Genomic DNA, 18,273 nt, shown 5'->3' with positions numbered 1-18,273 from the left:
ACTAAGAACAATTTTACTTAAACTAGTAACTATGCTTAATGAAGTATTACAGCCTTGCTCCACTGCATATCACTTGTTGCTAATGGGCTCATGTTCTCATTTCTGTCCTTAGCCCTCATAAGACATCTGATTTTCAAAAGCTAACAGTGTATTTAGAAATCAGTAGCAAATACCACTATAAAATAATTCAATTTTAATTCTACAGTCCAAGTCAGCAGAGTGTTACTGAAAAAACACAAGTGATCGCATACACTTATTTGCACACTACAAGAGAGATTCAAAATTATGGTTTCCAATGTTTAAGTAGTAGTTTTGGCTTAAGATTCATTATCTACATTCATGAATGAAATCACTAACACTAATATCTAACCTCCAATTTATAGATGAATATCTCTCAAGGAAAGAACTTTTGAGAGCATGTATTCATGTATAAATGCTTTTGTTTTAAAAACATATGATAAGGAACACCCTTACAATGATGGAGTGTTCCACCAGGAGGAAAGTGAGCTCACCAGCCAATCAGGATGCCCCACTGAACTGAGAATGACAGGAAAATGCACTGCTAGAAAAGCAGGAGGGCTCCAGAACACCTTGGAATCCTGAGCTAGTGAGTAGTTCAATTATAATGGCTTAACAGCTAAGGTGACGTTCTGTGTAACCACCACTCAAACAGTGAAGATTTGTTAACGTAAAAAAGATTGGTCAGGTGTGGTTTTGTCATCTGTGTATCGAGCAACATTTTGGATCTAGCCAGCAAGAGCAGTTCATATCCTTAGTTAACAACTACTATATTTTTACTTGAAACAGAACTTTGCTTTCCTTGATAAGCACATAGTACTGACAAAGCTACTAAAGAGTAAAACACAAGGATGGTTTCTTGGGGTGGGAGGAGAGGAAGAAGAGTTTTCCCACAATGCTGAAGACAGCTGAGGTATGAGCATTTCCAAAGCAGACTTAACACTGTAACAGTGTAAATGCGTTTATAAGATTTGAATTTTGATAAGCCCACACTAACTTAATACAAAATGCAACTGGTATTTAGACACTACAGTAAAAAGACACAGCTAACATTTTACTTTAAGGAAAATAAGTTGCAAATTCAAAACTTGAAATTTCATTTTTAAATATGTTCCAGTAATCAATAATTTAAGATTAATAATTCATGAGAGAAACTTCTGTTAGAAGATTATTTCTCAGTTACACCTAAATGTTAATTTCTCTACCATGGATACCATGGATACTTAGGTGACATGCAACTACTGTTGATTTGGGAGGCCAGCGTGTTAAATCACTAATAAAAATCCAGATTAATTTTTCTCCTCCCACCCCAATGATATAGTAATTTGTGAACATTTGTCTGCTGAAAGTTACATACAGCTCCCTCAGTGATTAATAGACAGCTTAATACAAAACTTGGGCAAAACCCTCACTGAATGAAACTGGTACATACAAGTTTGTATCATTACACATCAGTAACCATACAAAGAAAAAGCCAGTCTTCAGAGCAGGTTTCTATTTTTTATATATTTGTGTGTATGTGTATATATATGTATCACATACATACACACACACACACACATATACACACACACACACACACATACACACACACACAAATACATAAATCTTTTTTGGTGGCATTACTGAGCCAAAACATTGCAATTATAACATTCAATTTCCATCAGTTTTAATGCAATTAAGATTTCTAATTCTTAACTGTTTTATGTTACAGTAGCTGTTCACAAATTAAATAGTATAGATATGCACTGCTCTTGACAATAACATTTACAAAAGAAGCTCGGTTTTATTTAGTTTGCTTTGCATGTGGTGGGTGTCTTAGATGAAAAGCATTCTCTTCATTTCTAAGCATGGTACAATTTTAATTCTTAATGCATTAGTACAACAGTGCACTGGAAAAGTACTGAGCTTCTACAAAAAAGCTTTACAGTTGTAAAACAAAAAATGTGATTTTTTTTTATTTAAACAAGCATAGGCAATTCTTATACTTCCACAAGATAAATATCCCGATTAAGCTATCAGCTCACTCTACAGCGTGCCATAGTGATGGGCTGGAGACAGCTGTACAATGGGAAAAGGGCTAACATTAGTGTTATTTGCACTCACGTGTCCAAGAATACCCATTATGAAAAATTAACTAAAATTATATTTAAGGGTGCAGTTGAATTAATTTCATTGTTCAGTGGGGTAGCTGGGTTTGTTTTAAAAAATCCACTACGAAGCACATGCTGTAGCTGGGATGACTTCTCAGATAAGTTCCTTACAGGGAAGAGCTGAGTGCTGAGGTCTTCAAGATTCACAATGCCTTGGGGTGGGGATGGGGAAGGAGCTTAACAGTCTTGATGAAAAAAATAGAGAAATTTATAGCAAATAGATGTGTTTGGGCAAATAAAACTGTTTTGAATTCGAGACACTGAAACTGAATAGATCTGGAGACTCTATTTAAAGAGATTCCCATTTTAAAAGCTTTAATTCTGAGAAAATGTTTCCATGGAGGGAAGATTCAGTCTAACATTACTTTACATTGAAGCACCACTCAAAAAGTGGCCATAATGAAAGTGACTTTGTTGCCCATCACTATTACACCAGCTGTTCAGCGACGAATTCAGATCTCATTTAGACAACACTTTCTCTGTTACCAGATGCTAAGACTGCTCTACGACAAATAGGACAAGTGGAATTTTCTGATAACCAACGATCAATGCAGTGGACATGGTACTCATGGGAACAAGGCAGTTTACGAAGCTTGTTGCCTTCTGTGTATTCTGTAATACAGACACTACAGGTTTTCAGAGCATCACTTTCACCAAAATTCCTCCACGCTAGGTTGTCAATTTGTTCTTTGGTGAGTCCTCTTGGCTGGTCATCATCATCCTCATTTAGTAGAAAAAACTGAGCTAGGCTAAGAAATGGTAAAGAGCCACTTTCTTCAAAAGTGACTGATCCCCTAGTATTCCGACCTTCCCGTCTAGCACCAGATGTTGAACCTCCTTCATTACTAGTTTCATATACCTCCCCTGAGCTACCTTCAGTACTTTCATTGCGTGAACTAGTACTACCACCATCACCTCCATTCTGTAGCTCAGGAGCATCTACATTTTGGTTTGGGACTGGGCCACTAGGATCTGCATCACCATCACTGTACATATAGTAGTTTAACTCTCCAAAACCTGTCATTATCTGCCTTAGAATGGTCTGAATTGCAACTGATGTTGTCTCATTAAAGCCTGTATTTATGATTCTACGAATAGGAATCCTGATGGTACTGACATAAGTTCTCACTCCGGCCCGTTCTGAACGTGAAAACGTGCGCCTAAGCCCTCCACGTTCACTCTCATAAGTGACTGTATTGTTTGGTGTCTGGGACCTGGATCGGGTTCGGTTGGCTATGCTGTCTCTCTGCCGATATTCTCCTGGACGGACTCTTCTCACTTGAAGATCAAGAACTATAGTAGGAGGCCTCTGTCCAGGAACTGCAGACTCACTGCTGCCATTTGTTTCTGAAGAACCTAATACTGGAGGAGCAGGTCTTGTTTCAGGGGTTGAAAACAGAACTGCGTTTTCACTTGCCATCTCAGTCCCCATTGTATGTTGCCTTAATGTCACGTGCTGTCTAGTTCTTGAACTTCCCTCAGATTCATTTACCAAGGAATGATCAAGTGTCTGGGATGGCATATTGTGATGAGACCTGCGTGGAGTCTCACTTGCTGGATTAATAGGTGACCTACTTCTATCAGTCCTAGCCCGGGTTCTTCGTTGTTCTGGGCTCCTGCTTCTTGCTCTTCTCTGGCCTCTGTGAGGAGACGCGTCCTCAGTTGCTAATTCCTCAGAGGTACTTCTGTCTGATCCAGGCTGCCTTACAGATGGCGATTCAGATCTTGGAGTCTCAATGTCACTTTGGCTATTTTCCAAATCCTCCCCATTGGAGGGCTCTACAGATGGCTCATTTTCAGCTTCTGGGTTTGGGTTCCCATTATTACGGTTGACATTTATTTCCAAACTGAATCTGAAATCACCACTGTTAGGGTTAGTCCGGCTCACTGCCCTCCAAGACTGGTTTCCTCTTTGTCCGCTCCGTGTTGTATTTCCAGTCTGTCGTACTGAATTAAGCCAGTCTATTATGGAATCTCTATTAGAAACATCTTCTGTGGATTCTGCACCTGTCAAAAGAAAAGGAACTACCAAAATTAGAAAAATGAGGTAATTCGTAGATTAACTGTTCCAACAATATAATTCCTTATTTAAGCAAGTTACTTTTAAAATATTTAAGCCTTTTAAACAACATAATGGTTTCATACTTAATAGCTTGATAAATGTTATGTCTACGAGTGCTTTTTCTTTGAGGGAGAAGGAATGAACATTTTCCTACTGCCAATAATTATGCCTCTTTAGAGGTTACAGCCAAACAGCAAACAAGTCATCAAAATAATTTAAATTATTTCTTGTAACAACTAAATGGAAAGTCAGTTATGTTTCAACTGTAAAATAATCCACATTAGATAAGATGTTCTTAACTAGCTCAAACACTGTCAATTCAGTGGTCTAGTACAGTAGTTACATCACAAACCAAGTTGCTTGGAACACTTGGTTCTCTAAAGTCTAACGAACTGATTTAGCTAACAGTGAACGACAACAGGCCCTAGTATGACCTGTGTGTAAATCTTCTATGCAGAGAGGCAATGTGGCAACCTTGAAAAGAGTAAAGGTGAGAAAATGTGGAAATTTCAGAAAGCAACCCTGTAAGGGAACAGAATGGAGCGAACTCTAAACAAAAATAAAGAAATGCAGAAATAATCTTAGTGTAGCACAATGGAAGTGTGATGTGTTCCAGCTGAAATATCTTCAAAACTTTGACCTCTCAAGCAGATATCAGATGATCTTCACTTAATTCTGAAGCACAGCTCACCTCACACCTGCCTAAGCTTAACCTGTTCCATTCCTGCACTCAAATTAAGATCTATATTGGGTGCTAAAGTTAAGAGCTTTCACAAATACAGTATATACCTCTATTCTCATCACCGTTTTGCTGTGGTGGACCTTCTTTAACTTGGTGTAGCCTTCTCATCAATTCTTCTTCAGTAATTTCACCTTAGGAAGCAAGCAAAGATTTCCAAAACTATTTCCAAGACAGATACGTAAAGGCAAGAATAATCCATAGCCTAAGAGTTCTTAAGTCTACATTCTTTTTGAACTGCAAATACTGTATTAACAAGATACTGATTGCTTTTAAGTGTTCTTTGCTGAATTCTGACACTCTGTGATACCTATAAGTCAGGGGTAGCCAAAGTACACCTCAAAGCCCTCCAATACTATTGCCCTTAGGTAAGACTTGCTGAGGCTCCAGTTTCTAACAGTTACAACCTACTCAGAACAAGATGGTGAAATTATTGCTGGGTCTTGTATTCACATGTCAGCAGTCTTCTCCATCCTGTGTCAATTAAGGCCTGATTTACATGAGAAAGTTGGACTGGTTATCTCAGAGTGTTATTTTAACCTGATTTAATTAAACCAATGCAAATACCTCAGTGGACACATTTCAGATTAAGAGTTATTTATTTCAGTTTAGTATAAGTCTATTAGGAATCAGTTTTAACTAAACTGAAATAAGCCACTCATACTGAAATAAAACTGTTCACAAATGTTCAAACAAGTTTAATCAAATCAGTTTCAAAATTACACCTTTAATTAAATCAGTGTAACCTTCTTATGTAGAAACAGCCCAAGTGAGAGTCAGATACCTGGCAAGATGCCAATGCAGCCCTCAATAGTGCAGACTTTGCAAGTCCCAGTGAACATTAACCTTCCAGTAAAATAGAGTTAAGCAGCTAGTTTAACCTAAGTAGCGCTACATTACCTTCAAGGAATGTCCTACTGTGTGCTCAACTAAGCAAAAGAACTACTTTCTACAATGGCACAAAATTGTAATACAAATATAATAAATGCCGAAGACACATTCAGCACCACAATGGTGAGAGAAACTAGGTATCTGGAAAATGGGTGTAGTGACATTCACATTCATAAATTAAAGTTTTCATGCTACCTATGTGTGATAACCTACCTGGCGTTCCTAGCAAATTGTTATCCCTCATAAGCCTATAGTCCTCTTCACTCAGGTTATTTACAAAGTGATAAAAAGCTTCTTCACGTTCTAATCGATCCAGCTGACTCCGACGCTGTGCTTCTGAGTGATCAATACTTCCTTTATCGTTAGAATCAGAGCTTTCCATGTTGATGAAAGAGTGGGAAAGTATCTAAAAAAGGAGAAAAAACTACATATCTTGAAAACTGTACATACAAAAATGGATACAATAATCTGTAATGCTTACTGACAAGTTTAGTGGAATTCAGCACAATCTGTCATCGAACTTGACCCTCACAATGCACACAATCTCTATCTTATATTTAAATTATGTAAGGAAACATTTAGTTTACTGATAAAGTTCCAGTTATAAGGATATCTAGTATAACTACAACTTAAATCACTACTTGGGTCAGCGTTTAAATCAATCATTTTGAAAATGCGATATGTTTAGGGAAGCATAAAAATTGCAGACCAAATCCCCCAGGCCATGTTTTGTGCACCCAACAATGCCCAAGAAGGAAATGTCTAAACTCCCTTACAGTACATCCTGACATTGCAGCTACTTGACAAAGTACAACTATGAGCAGTCTAAGGGCTGCCTTAAAACCATCCTGTAAAGGATGTAAGTCACCTGAATCCACCACCATGTTCCTTTAGAAGGCAATTTTTATAAGATTAAGCCTCCCAAGCTCAGCCTTGTAAGGAAAGGAAGTGTTACTTGTGTTACTAATCAGCAATACTTCTGGTCAATTAAGAGGAATAACCAATCCCCAACAGCCCAAATAATTTGGAAGAAATGTGAAAACTAGGAAGAGGAATTACAGCTCAGTAGATTGTGAGTGCCAAAAAACACCTTGCAACACAAAGATCATTCAGTTCCTCAAGAAAAATGTTTCTGTAGAATGAATTCTAAGATTTAATGCCAAAAGTAACTTTTAGACAGTAGTTCAACAGTCAATTTTGATGAAAGTGGAATATGGGATCAAAAAAAGTTTTGTACATCTGGCATATTGCCAACTTGTAAACAGGAATCCAATATGCCAACTTGTAAACAGGAATCCAATATATATGCATTCCACCCATCTTTTCCTACTTAAGTTAGGTCAGAACCCCTAACACATCTCTCAACATTAGTGAGATATATGGCAATGTCTGCATTTGGTCATGGTCAACAGCAAAAATATACAACCTCTGGAGCTGGGTGGCTTGATTTAAATCAAGGCAATTTAAATCATTGAATTCAATCATGATTTAAATCACCAAGAGAAAATCATTGATTTAAATCAAGTTTTCCATTGATACTTCTTCACATATTTCTTAAACAATGGTGCAAATCTGATCACTAAAGCATGTTAATTTACAACTCAATACAGCATTTTACAATATCTAGGAGGGTATACTTTGTGTAGTTTTTTAGATAAATTAATAAAAATCAAGTTAGGAAATAGTACATAATACTCACTACCTGTGCAAAGATGCAGATGCAGCACATTAGGAATGCTAAGAACTAAATCACACACACACACACACACACACACACACACACACACACACACACACACACACACACACACACACACACACACACACACACACACACACACACACACACACACACACACACACACACACACACACACACACACACAAGCAATTATATTTTATTAAACTAAATCTTAAATGTTACATAAATGTTTCACATTCGCAATTGCAGCAGTCTCCTGAGTTGCTGGCTGATGGCTGTCCTTAACTTTTTTTTTAATTTTTAAATTTTATTAACACAACACTAAATGTACACTGCCTTAAAACTTCAACAACTAGCTCATCTTCCCCTCTCCCACTGTTATTTTTATTCATAGACTGAAACAGAAATACGAGTTTTCCTGCTTTTTCAGCTCCCAGTCCATTTCTTAGCTTTGAGTGAATAATACCAGATGATGAAAATATTCTCTCTGAGCCTGCAGAGGAAGCTACGGCTGTGAAAAATTGTCTTAGCAACTGAAGGAACTCTGTTTCAAGGTGCCTGGCTAACGATTTCTACCAATTCAGAGGAGTGACTTTGTTTAAAACATCAGTAAACATGTACTGTTTAAATGGTTCCGCTCCAGCCCTGAAATTTATTATGACTGGCATAACTGAGGAGTGATGTTGAGATGCCCATGGCATGGCAGCATCATCTTCTTCAGAAGTTAGGCATCTACCTTTATATCTGGGGTTGAGAATGTTCGCAAGAAAATGAGGTGGGGTTAGTGCTTGATCCATTCACTTCTTTATTGCTTGCAGTTTAACTTTCTGGTGAGGTATTTTTTCTTCAATGTCTCTCGAAGTGCCTTCCAAATTTCAACAGCATCAGAGATGTAGCAACAATTCCTCTGAAGTTTAAGGCTATGGATATAGGCTTCAGTATATTGAGCATATCCTCTACATTCCTCTTTAATCCAACGTTAGATTCTTCAGATGTGATACTTCCATCTATTTTATCACAGTTTCTTCACAAAGTCTTATGAGAATAGGCTAGTTTTTAAATAAATTGTTCAAAACAACCAACCACAGAATTCCATCAAACATCTTGAGGGAGAATTAGTTTAGATCCTCCTGCTCTCTTCAGTGAAGCTGAAGCAAAATGGTTGTTGCGGACGTATTTTGCGACTTCAGCAACATTTTCTTTTATTCCTGGAGAAGACATACTTAAGTCTTTAGCTAAAAGATGCATTAAATGGGCACTGCAGCCATATGTTATTAAGGAGCATCCTTCCATTTCTTCTTCTAAGTATCTTCTCATCTTTACCACATTTGCAGCACTGTCTGTGACAAAACTGCACACTGGACAGTTGAATTTTTGTTCACAGTTTATTACAGCTTTCACTGCCACTTCTTTTAAATATTCTGTTGTGTGGGCATTTCCCAATGTGTCTATTGTTTCTGAAAGACGCACAACCCCACCTTCTGTTGTCACACAGGCATATATTACTGGATCATTGTGTACATTGCTCCACCTACCAAGACTTAAACTGGCAAATTTCCAGTCAGTATTTCTTGCACGCTGTTCAAGTTCCTTCTCATACACTGTGTCTAGCAACCTTTAAATAATGTCTGCTCTACCAGGTGGAGTGTAGTCTGGCCATAAGGACTCAACCATGTCAATGAAGTGTTTATTGTTAACCATGCAAAAAGGAGAATTTGTGGCATAAATGAACCAAGCAATCTTTTCATCTATGGTGTCTTGTTGGTATTTGCTGGTCCTTACTACAAACCCATCCATGGTGGTGGTTTTACTGGATGACTGAAATCTTTTGCTTGCTACTAATACTTTGTTAATTGAAATACGTTCAGTTGCAGCACTGCTGCTAAAAGTACCAATGGATGACTCTGAAGTTGTTGCAGAAAGACAGTCTTCAAAATATTCCCAGATAGAGTCTCTTACACCCAGAAGCCATGACAGTTTTTCTGTGGCAAAAATATGGGGGAATATACGAAGCTGTATGTGTACTAAATAATGTCTTCCCTTTTTCTTTCCAGTCCACTCCGCTGTTCCTTTCTACTCTGCCTCCGTCCTTTGTCCCTGTCTTTAAGACAGTGTTTTAAATAACTCTTCTGCCTTGCTTGGCCCAGCTCCACCATCACATAAGCACAGAACAAAAATAATCCTCTCCAGCCTGTGTCTTTCTTTGCACATGTGACTTTAGTCTGTTGAGAAACAGAAACTGAAAGCCCAGAACCTTCAAGAAGCAAGAACTGGTAGTTAGGCTGGACAGACTAGAGCCATTAATTCATTTTATGAGACTAAGTGTAGGTTTAGCATGTTTTTTATGATATTTAATTGTAATTGTTATTTTTTAAATGAGAAATTTAATATTTTATTGATTTTTTTTAAAAATCTGATTTAAATAAAAAATGCATTGATTTTTATCCACCCTGCTCTGGAGAAATGAGACTAACCGTAAACCCCTACAATTGTATCCAAACAGAAGGCAAAACAAAGAAGCACGGTTATTAATCCGTATGCCTCTGCAATCATGATGTAATGCACCATCTTACACAACTGTTGGAATACATCAATTATTCAAGTGGCTGGTTATCTAGTTAGTTTTACACCTGGTGGAATAATCCACTACAACACTGCCACCAGGAATGTTTCCTTCTTTTAAACAGCTCCTGAAACCTCATGAACATACTGCAAGGAAAATTAAAATATTCTGTTTTGTGCTTTTTAATAAGGGAATTTCCAAATATAATAGGATCTGTTTCTCAGGCACTTGTTTAGTACAGTGGTTTTCCCCCAGGGGGTCCACAGACTATGTCTAAGACTTCCAGAGGGGTCTGCACCTCCATTTGAAATTTTTTAGGGGTCTGCAAATGAAAAAACATTGAAAACCACTGGTGCATAAAACTGATCCTCTTTTTGGTTTCTAAACACAACTGTCAAGAAAAATCAGATTGTCTCTACAATTTAAATCATTACATCTCCCAAATAGAAGAGTGGTATTGCATGATCTTCAAGGCCCCGCCCGCCCCCCCCCCCTTTTTTTAAACACACATTCAGATAATTTACACAAGAGTTACTGTTTGTCTTCTTCCCTCTTCAAGTTCACAATTAGATGTTCGGTATGGGAAATGTCATTATTAGAAGAAGACCTCAGAAGATAGTCTTGCATCTAGATTCAATATTGTTAGGGTTCCTCCTGGCAACATCTCTACATTAGGGATTTTCACACCGGTATAGCTACCCCAATAGCTTCACCAGTACAAACACCTACTGTACTCTGCAACAAGCCGGTTTATCCACCTCCAAGGAACAGTTCTTGTCTACCCAATGCCATTGCAGAACCCTATAAATTCTGGGTGCCTATCACTAGGATACTAATAGTACCACAATGACAGTAGAGTTTCCTTGGTTCTGCCTCGCTACACAACAGGATTTAAACGGTGACATTAAAGCAGAACCACTACCCTATTCCTACCCAACAGACTCCTGTGAAAACAATAACTAGATACAGCTGTCCTTTGGGGGTTTAATTACTGAGGCACTCCATCCAGATTGCGCACTGCACTCATGACACTATTTTGATGCCTAAAGGGAGACCTGTCTACTAAAAATATTACATTAAGAGATCATAAGCAGCATATTACCGTAAAGCAAGAAATGCAAATAAGAGCACACCATGTATGCCAATACATTACAACAGACATAACTGTGGCATCCTATTTTTACTCATGTAGTGGAGTCCATACACAGTATGTTTCACCTGTATGAGTTTCTTTTCTTGCTTTAGGTCAACTTATCATGAAATTTTGTTCTTATCTGCATAACACAACCTGAAATTTCCTTTCTTCTGCCAGTACAGGACTGCCAAGAGAGAACATAAATGTCTGGAGGAGCTCATGTCTCTAAAATGTAGTGAGGGCAGATCTGTTGATTATAGCCAACTTTAGTTTATCCAGTAATGAAACTGAACATCTTTATGGAAGCTCAATAAGATTTGTCTAAAGTTCGCTGGAAACAAGAGTCTGTACAGCTACTTGACTGAAACAAGTGTTTAAAAAGGTGATGGGAAGCGTTTTTCAGCAGCTGAATAACCAGATATTACAGTAAACTCTTAAATTTGTGTGTCCACTCTTTGACAAGTTAGTCAAATGGCTTCCCCATAGTTACTGATTAACAATCCGCTCAAAGGTACCAGGGCACAAATAACTAGTGATACCCCTACCACTATTACAGAGCAGCAGAGTCTATGAAAAATAGTAAGCTTATACTAGCAAGAAATGACTATCTATAGTTCAGTATTTTATAATCAACAAGGGAGGAGTTATGTTATGGTCTCTAGCGTATAAATGAAAGAGAACTAGAGATATCCATTTGGTATTGAAAAAAAGTTACCATTATCAGTTACTTTGTTCCACTATCACTACTAAAATGACCAATTAATTAATAGTGTGACAACTAGGCTTGAGTAGAAAGTCATACAAATGTAAGGCTATAATTTAGAAGTCAATCTAAAAGAGAGGGTTAGGCATCCCCAGAGATAAATGTTAACTGAGAAAATGGCACAATGACATAACCACTAAGCCTTTCTTCCGCAAAAATAAATAAGCTTTCCCAGGACATAGTAAAATAACCCAAAAGCTATCTGAGCTGAATTTACAGAGATATATCTTAGTACATGTTCTTCTATTTCTATAAGTGAATAAAACACTCACAAAATTAAGTAGCAGTCAAATAGTCATTGCTGAAATCTGCAATTAGGATTAGGTAAAAGGAAACTTGAGACCCTAAAGAATCAAAGTCTTTCCTTTACATTGTTTGGAGAAAAAGGAACAATTAAAAAAAAAAAAAAAAAAAAAGTTGTGATCTTCATCAGCAATACATAGTAGGTCTCAAAGTCCTTAATAAGGGGAGGAAAGAGACAAAGACCAACCAAATTAATAAAACAGCAAGCACTGTTAAGAACTGGCTAGAAGGAGTTAATCTATCCCAAAACATTGTGTCTAGATGACTGATATTTTAAAATTAAATGAAAATATATGGGTTTCAATATTTAAGAGTGATGTCATTTCCTTTGGCACCTACTGGATGTTTTCTAGAGAATTAGATTCCTATACATTATGCAGATTTCTTGACTCACCTCCCAACAATTTAATTTGTAACTACGTATACACAAAAGGGATGGTTTATAGGTGGAAACAATTTGCAGTTGCGCCCAACACAGGACTAATTTCTAAATAGTGATTACCTACTACATCTTATTGCGTTATTACTTCCATCCCACAGGAACAATTCATCCTTTCTTATAGTAAGATGCAAATTGTTATATTTAGTGTAGAAGTCAGAGTTGCCCTTACCTGAACTAAATTTCAAGAAAAACGTACAAAGACAAAAGTCAGATGTCGACATGAAAATATATTAATTCCCCACACCCCAAAGATCACCTAACTCTCTAATAGGTCTACCAACGCTCTCATGTTGAAAGCTCTTCCCCTGCACTCTGCACCCAGAAAAACTCCCCACAACTCAGTTTGACAAAAATTAAATCTTGCTATTGAAGCATCTTGAACTCCATTTCTCTCAGGGTACAAAAATATTTGCAAAAACTATGATTTTTAAAGTGCCTTATTTAACATAGATGTGACATAACCAAATTAATGATTAGGCTTCAAAAAACAAACTAGTCAATCTGTGCCCTTCTAAGATGCACGATAGAAAAAACTAATAAAAACAGTTTTAATGTAGCCATGTCAAACATCAAGTACTTTATAAATTAGTTTGACAAGAGTAACACACCACACGTTTCATGTGTTTCCAACCTTGAAGTTTCATCACTGTTCCATGCTGTAAATCTTTGCTCTCCAAAAACAGACCACAGAAAATGACTGTTGAACGAACCCAATTACTAAAAGCATTAAAAAAAATATAAAGCATGTGAGGGAGAGAGGGCTCACTGAGATTTGCACCCCAATCCTACAAGATTAATGCAGATGGAGTACTGTGTCTAACCTGCAGCCCCTCTGAAGAAAATGGGTTTTCCACATAGACACAGAGGTCTGCCTGCATGCCTCTTACTGCATGATCAGAGCCTTCAATCCAATTCGAATATCTACACTGCAGAGGCAACAGGGGATTGAGTTTTCAAATTTTGCCTTAAATTTTGGGCTTATTTTTTTCCTGTTGCTATTAACTCTAATGGAAGTAGCATGAACGTGCATTCTAAGGCAAAACCAATCACCTACAGAAAGCTCAAAGTATCCATCTGTAAATTAAATGTGATGGACAGATACGTATCTTAAGAACTTCCCCCAAACATTACACTGCTCCAATTACACCTGTACACTCTCTGCCTGTCCAAAAAACACAATTTAAGCTGGAAAATTGTCAACATGGCCAAAGAATACCAGAAAAATTATTCTCTCTTTTTACAATGTATTTGTATAAATGCTATTTTAATAAAGGAACAAAGATGTTTCCAGAGCTCTAACAAGCAGAAGCCATAAAAATCAGAATGTCATTTTAGTCATGGGTGTGACATTGCAGTAGAACATACGCCAATACTTTCACACATTCAATAGAATGTTTCATTCTTAGAATTCCACTGTCAATTCTGAAGGCTCAAAATGTTATCACTTTCCTTATTAAAATAGCATTTGTCAAAAAGACATGTTGAAAACAAAAATAAATAAGACATTATGTTGCTTCCGGTCTTTAGTTTAGATTGAGTATACCACAGAAGAGAAGACCTATTGGACATGAGGTATCACAAGCTTCCAGCACTGGAAGAGGAGTCTCATGAAAATGGTGCTCTCTTGCTCTAAAAATGAGCATCCCGTAAGGTCAGCAAGCAAGACGCCCACTCTGAAGTTAGGAGGAAGCAGCACTGTGGTATGTCAGCAGCCAGTGTCGTCACTGAAAGGGAGAGCAGCAAAAGTAGGGTAGCATCCTGGGGATCCAGACCCGCAAAACTGACGACCGTCGAGTAGTGCTCAAGTTTCAGAAGAAACAGGACCTCCAGTTAATGGAAGCTCTAAATCAAACATAACCTGTAGAATTTCAATGCAAAAAACATGTAACTTCAACTCTTCTTTTAACTTCATTTCATCTGCAAAATTGTTGCTATTACAGATTCTACAGGAAATAATAGGCCAATGCTATGCTGACCATCACTACAAACTCCAACCAACAAATAAGGATTATGGAACAAGCCTATCTTGTTGCTGTCTAATACATGATATATTCCCAAATATAAAAATTGGTTTAAAAAAGAGAACCAAATTTAATAACATTTAAGTTACATATCGTGTTTAAATATAAAACCAAGCTATACGTAAGACTACAATTTCATCATCTGATTTTGATGACAAAACAAGAAAGAGAAGTTCATGTAGATGGATACAAATGTCTCTTGCATACTGAACTTGTAAACGATTGTTCTTGTTGGAAGTTTTTTCAAAAAGTTATTAAAATTAGGATGATAAAGTCAATGCATATTAGTATATCTTACCTAATCAAGTGTTGCCACTTGATTTTTTTAGCAATGAAGCTGCTCAGCTTTGCAGTTCTCACTGAAAGAAAGAGTTAAACATTAGCACTTCAGATCAGCCAAGAAATACCAATTGGTGTCTGCTAACATAAACCAGGACAACAAGATGAAATTGCAGCCTTATTTTTTAAGTGCAGCCAAGAAGAATTATGAGACTAACAGAAAAGCAAATGAAAATGTTGTGACACTGTAAATTACCTTTATATAACCATAGAAGGATCTGTCCCTACATTGAAGTTTAACACTGCCGCATATTTTTAAAATATGGGTTGCGAGATAGTTTGAGTTACTTGCGCATAGGCACCTAAGAGATTCTAATGGCAAAAAGATATAGATGTGTTATGTTTTATCCTTTCAACACTGACTGGTTTAGGTTTTTACAAGTTCCTGCCTCTCTTAGGCTTTACCTAGAAGAGAATTTAAAAGTGTGTAGGAACATGTTAGCTAACATGCTCTAAAAGTCTAGTGTAGACTATTCAGCTAATAAGCAATCAGTTATTCAAGCTAGAATTCAATTAAGCCAGTTTAACATGCCTTAGACTATACAATACCTTGTCTCCACTAGATTTGTTAAAAAGGGTTACTGTACTAGTGTTCTAACAGACACCTTTAGATCCTAGCTTAAACACATTCTTAGAGCTTGTCTATACAAGAATTGTACTGTTTTAACTATAAGTCTATAAAGTGATACAACATCCTTCCTACCCATAGTGTGAACACAGTTTACTAGTATGAAGGAATTCATATTCGTACTGCTATTTCCCATAAGGGAAGGGGAATAAGCTACACAGGTGCAAAACATCTTTATATCAGTATAATTGTGCCCCCTTACGGGCTACACTAGTATCAATATTTCTGCTTTAAAAAAAAAATCACACCCCCAACCAAATAGAGAACTGCAAAAAATGTGTGAGGATTAGGTCATAGGCTGTTCTGAGCTTGGTAGAGAGGTGAAGTGTTCTGAAACTGTCAACACTCTCTTTTCCTTTAACATGTTGACATATCTCTGAGGTAGTTAATATGGCCTGGACAACATATTTATTATCCAGGCGAGGAACCTGCTATTTGTTTGACAGTCACATCGCCTTATAAAAATACTGGTGTAGTTAATTATGTGACATTAAGAGTCATAAGCACATACGCCTTTAGGATTGCTAATTGGGGAGGAGGAGGAGAATGTAATTATTTCCTTTGTAACCTGTTTAATAAAACATGGTGTTTTCCTCTTTGGTGAGCAGTTACATCAATATTTCTGATTCCCTTAGTTTCCAAATAATTATTATCCATTCCAAAATGGTAAAACTATGCTGGGCATACAGAGCCACTTTTAAACACTGGGCAATCACCATAACACCTCAAATCCCAGACTCAGAGAAAACTTTTTAACTTAAACTACACAAGGAAGCAGCTACTGTTTAATTCTCAGCACTACCTGTCAAGTTACTGTGGTTGAAATGATTAGAAGATGAATGTTACTGTTTCTTTTTCATAGCCACATCCAACTTGAAATTAATCAGTATAACCAATAGGGCTGATAGGAAACAAATCTTAAACGTAGTGCAGTCCACCTGATTATTGTTATTTGGGTACAACTTCAGTATGAAGGCTTATTTATTCAACGCTAAACAGGGCTCTTTATTTATTCAAACCAGAAGATACAAACTATCTCTGATGTTCCAACTTAATGTCCTTGGGGAGTTTCTTGCATTTTACAAAATATATCAAACGATAGATCAAGAATAAATCCATAAAATATAGACAGACTATATTCTGACCCTGCTTTGAGATGGATGACTACAAACAGCATAAAACACTCTAGATTAATCATGATTAGAAGTTTTGAATCTCCATAGACGGTCCCAAAAGTATATATATCATTTTTACAATATCCTCAGAACTTTTCTGGGGAGATGGTAAATAAAGGTGACTGGGAAGGTAAGCGAGATTAGGCAGACAAAATAGGGACCACAGTGCCATGAGTTTTAGTGGGTCACAAAGCTATACATAACCTGGAGGCTTGGAAATCTAAGAGTGCCTCACAAAGAGTGACATGGGGAGTCCTCTCCACCTCTCTCCTCACGATGGGGCTCCTTGCCCCTGGTGTAGGAAGAACGGAATTAAGGCTTGGACCTGAAAAGCTTGAAGGAGCCACTAGACAGGAGAGAGAGGCCCAAGTTTTCCTACAAAGGAAGGCCAAAGTTTCCAGTTTCAATTCCCCTCAAGCCCAGCCGGGTACAGGCCAGGCACAGAGCGGGTGAAGGGGAAGGGCCCTGGGCTGTCAATGTTCCCCTGCCCGAGAGGATGGGGGCAGAAGTGAGGCTCCCGTGCGCCCTACAGGGACCCGCGTTCACACTTGGGAATGAGGTAGAGGGGCACCAAAGGGTGGCCTCCAAGGAGGCCTACTGCCCTCTCTGCCCCAGGAGCGGGGATTCCCACCCCCGCCTGAGCGCCGGGGCCCTCCTCCCCACCTCGGCAAGGCCGGCCACCACAGGGGGACACAGACTCCCCCTCTCGGCCGGGAACCAGAGCCGCCGCTTCCCCGGAGCCTGGGCCTCTCCCGCTCCCTTCCTTAGGCCATTTTGAACGTCTGCGTCCGGCCTCGCTACTTACCCGCCGTTGCCGCCAGGCCCCCCCCTCCCCGGGTCTCGGTCCGTTGCTTGTCCCGATGCTCAAATGCCTCAGCCCTGGCTTGCCCTGCTCCGTCCCTCCCCGAGCAGTAGCAACGTCTCCTTCCCTCCCCCTCTCAGGCGGCCATTTTCTGCTCCATTGTTACCAGGGAAGTGTGGGGCCGGAAACGGGAGCGGCCACCAGAGGAAGTGGAGGAAAACTCGCTGCGCATGCTCACTCCTCTCCCGTCCGCGGGGCGCCTGACACTACCAGCCGCCATAGAGCCTTGGAGGACCGTGCGGAGAGAGAGCGGCCCCACTCACTGACTGGGCAGGGCAGCCATTTTGGATGGGGCCAACAAGGAGGGGGGCGGGGCGCTGACTGCGTGCGGCGGATCTCCCCCTCCCCCCCGACTAGTAGTGGCGGCGGCCGGCGCGGGGTGGGTAAAAGACGAGCTTCTTAGTTGAGTAGCAGCGGGGGTTGGGCCAGGCTGGAAACCAACGCGCTCCGGAGAAGCTTAGTGGCGCTGTGCCGGTG

The 18,273-nt window shown here is 38.8% G+C and overlaps 1 protein-coding gene across 3 annotated transcripts; it reads right to left on the bottom strand.

The window, feature by feature from the left end:
• Nucleotides 1–1,784: 1,784 nt before the first annotated feature.
• Nucleotides 1,785–18,266, bottom strand: RLIM (ring finger protein, LIM domain interacting). 3 transcript variants are annotated; one of them, XM_067548261.1, is made up of 5 exons: nucleotides 17,903–18,266; nucleotides 15,091–15,151; nucleotides 6,077–6,269; nucleotides 5,023–5,106; nucleotides 1,785–4,178 (listed from the first exon to the last, which is right to left on the bottom strand). In XM_067548261.1, the coding sequence occupies exons 3-5, from the start codon at nucleotides 6,243–6,245 to the stop codon at nucleotides 2,635–2,637; spliced, it is 1,797 nt and encodes a 598-aa protein (XP_067404362.1). In that variant the 5' UTR covers nucleotides 6,246–6,269; nucleotides 15,091–15,151; nucleotides 17,903–18,266; the 3' UTR covers nucleotides 1,785–2,634. The 3 variants fall into 3 exon arrangements, with proteins under 3 accessions (XP_067404362.1, XP_067404361.1, XP_067404363.1); XM_067548260.1 differs by lacking the exon at nucleotides 17,903–18,266 and adding an exon at nucleotides 17,740–17,890; XM_067548262.1 differs by lacking the exon at nucleotides 17,903–18,266 and adding an exon at nucleotides 17,139–17,157.
• Nucleotides 18,267–18,273: the final 7 nt, after the last annotated feature.

Source organism: Emydura macquarii, unplaced genomic scaffold, assembly GCF_026122565.2.
Source record: "Emydura macquarii macquarii isolate MOO-44397 ecotype Brisbane River unplaced genomic scaffold, CSIRO-AGI_Emac_v2 contig_1253, whole genome shotgun sequence".
Taxonomy (NCBI): Eukaryota; Metazoa; Chordata; order Testudines; family Chelidae; genus Emydura; species Emydura macquarii.
Note: the sequence above shows the minus strand (reverse complement) of the source record. Positions and strands in the feature narration are given on the sequence as shown.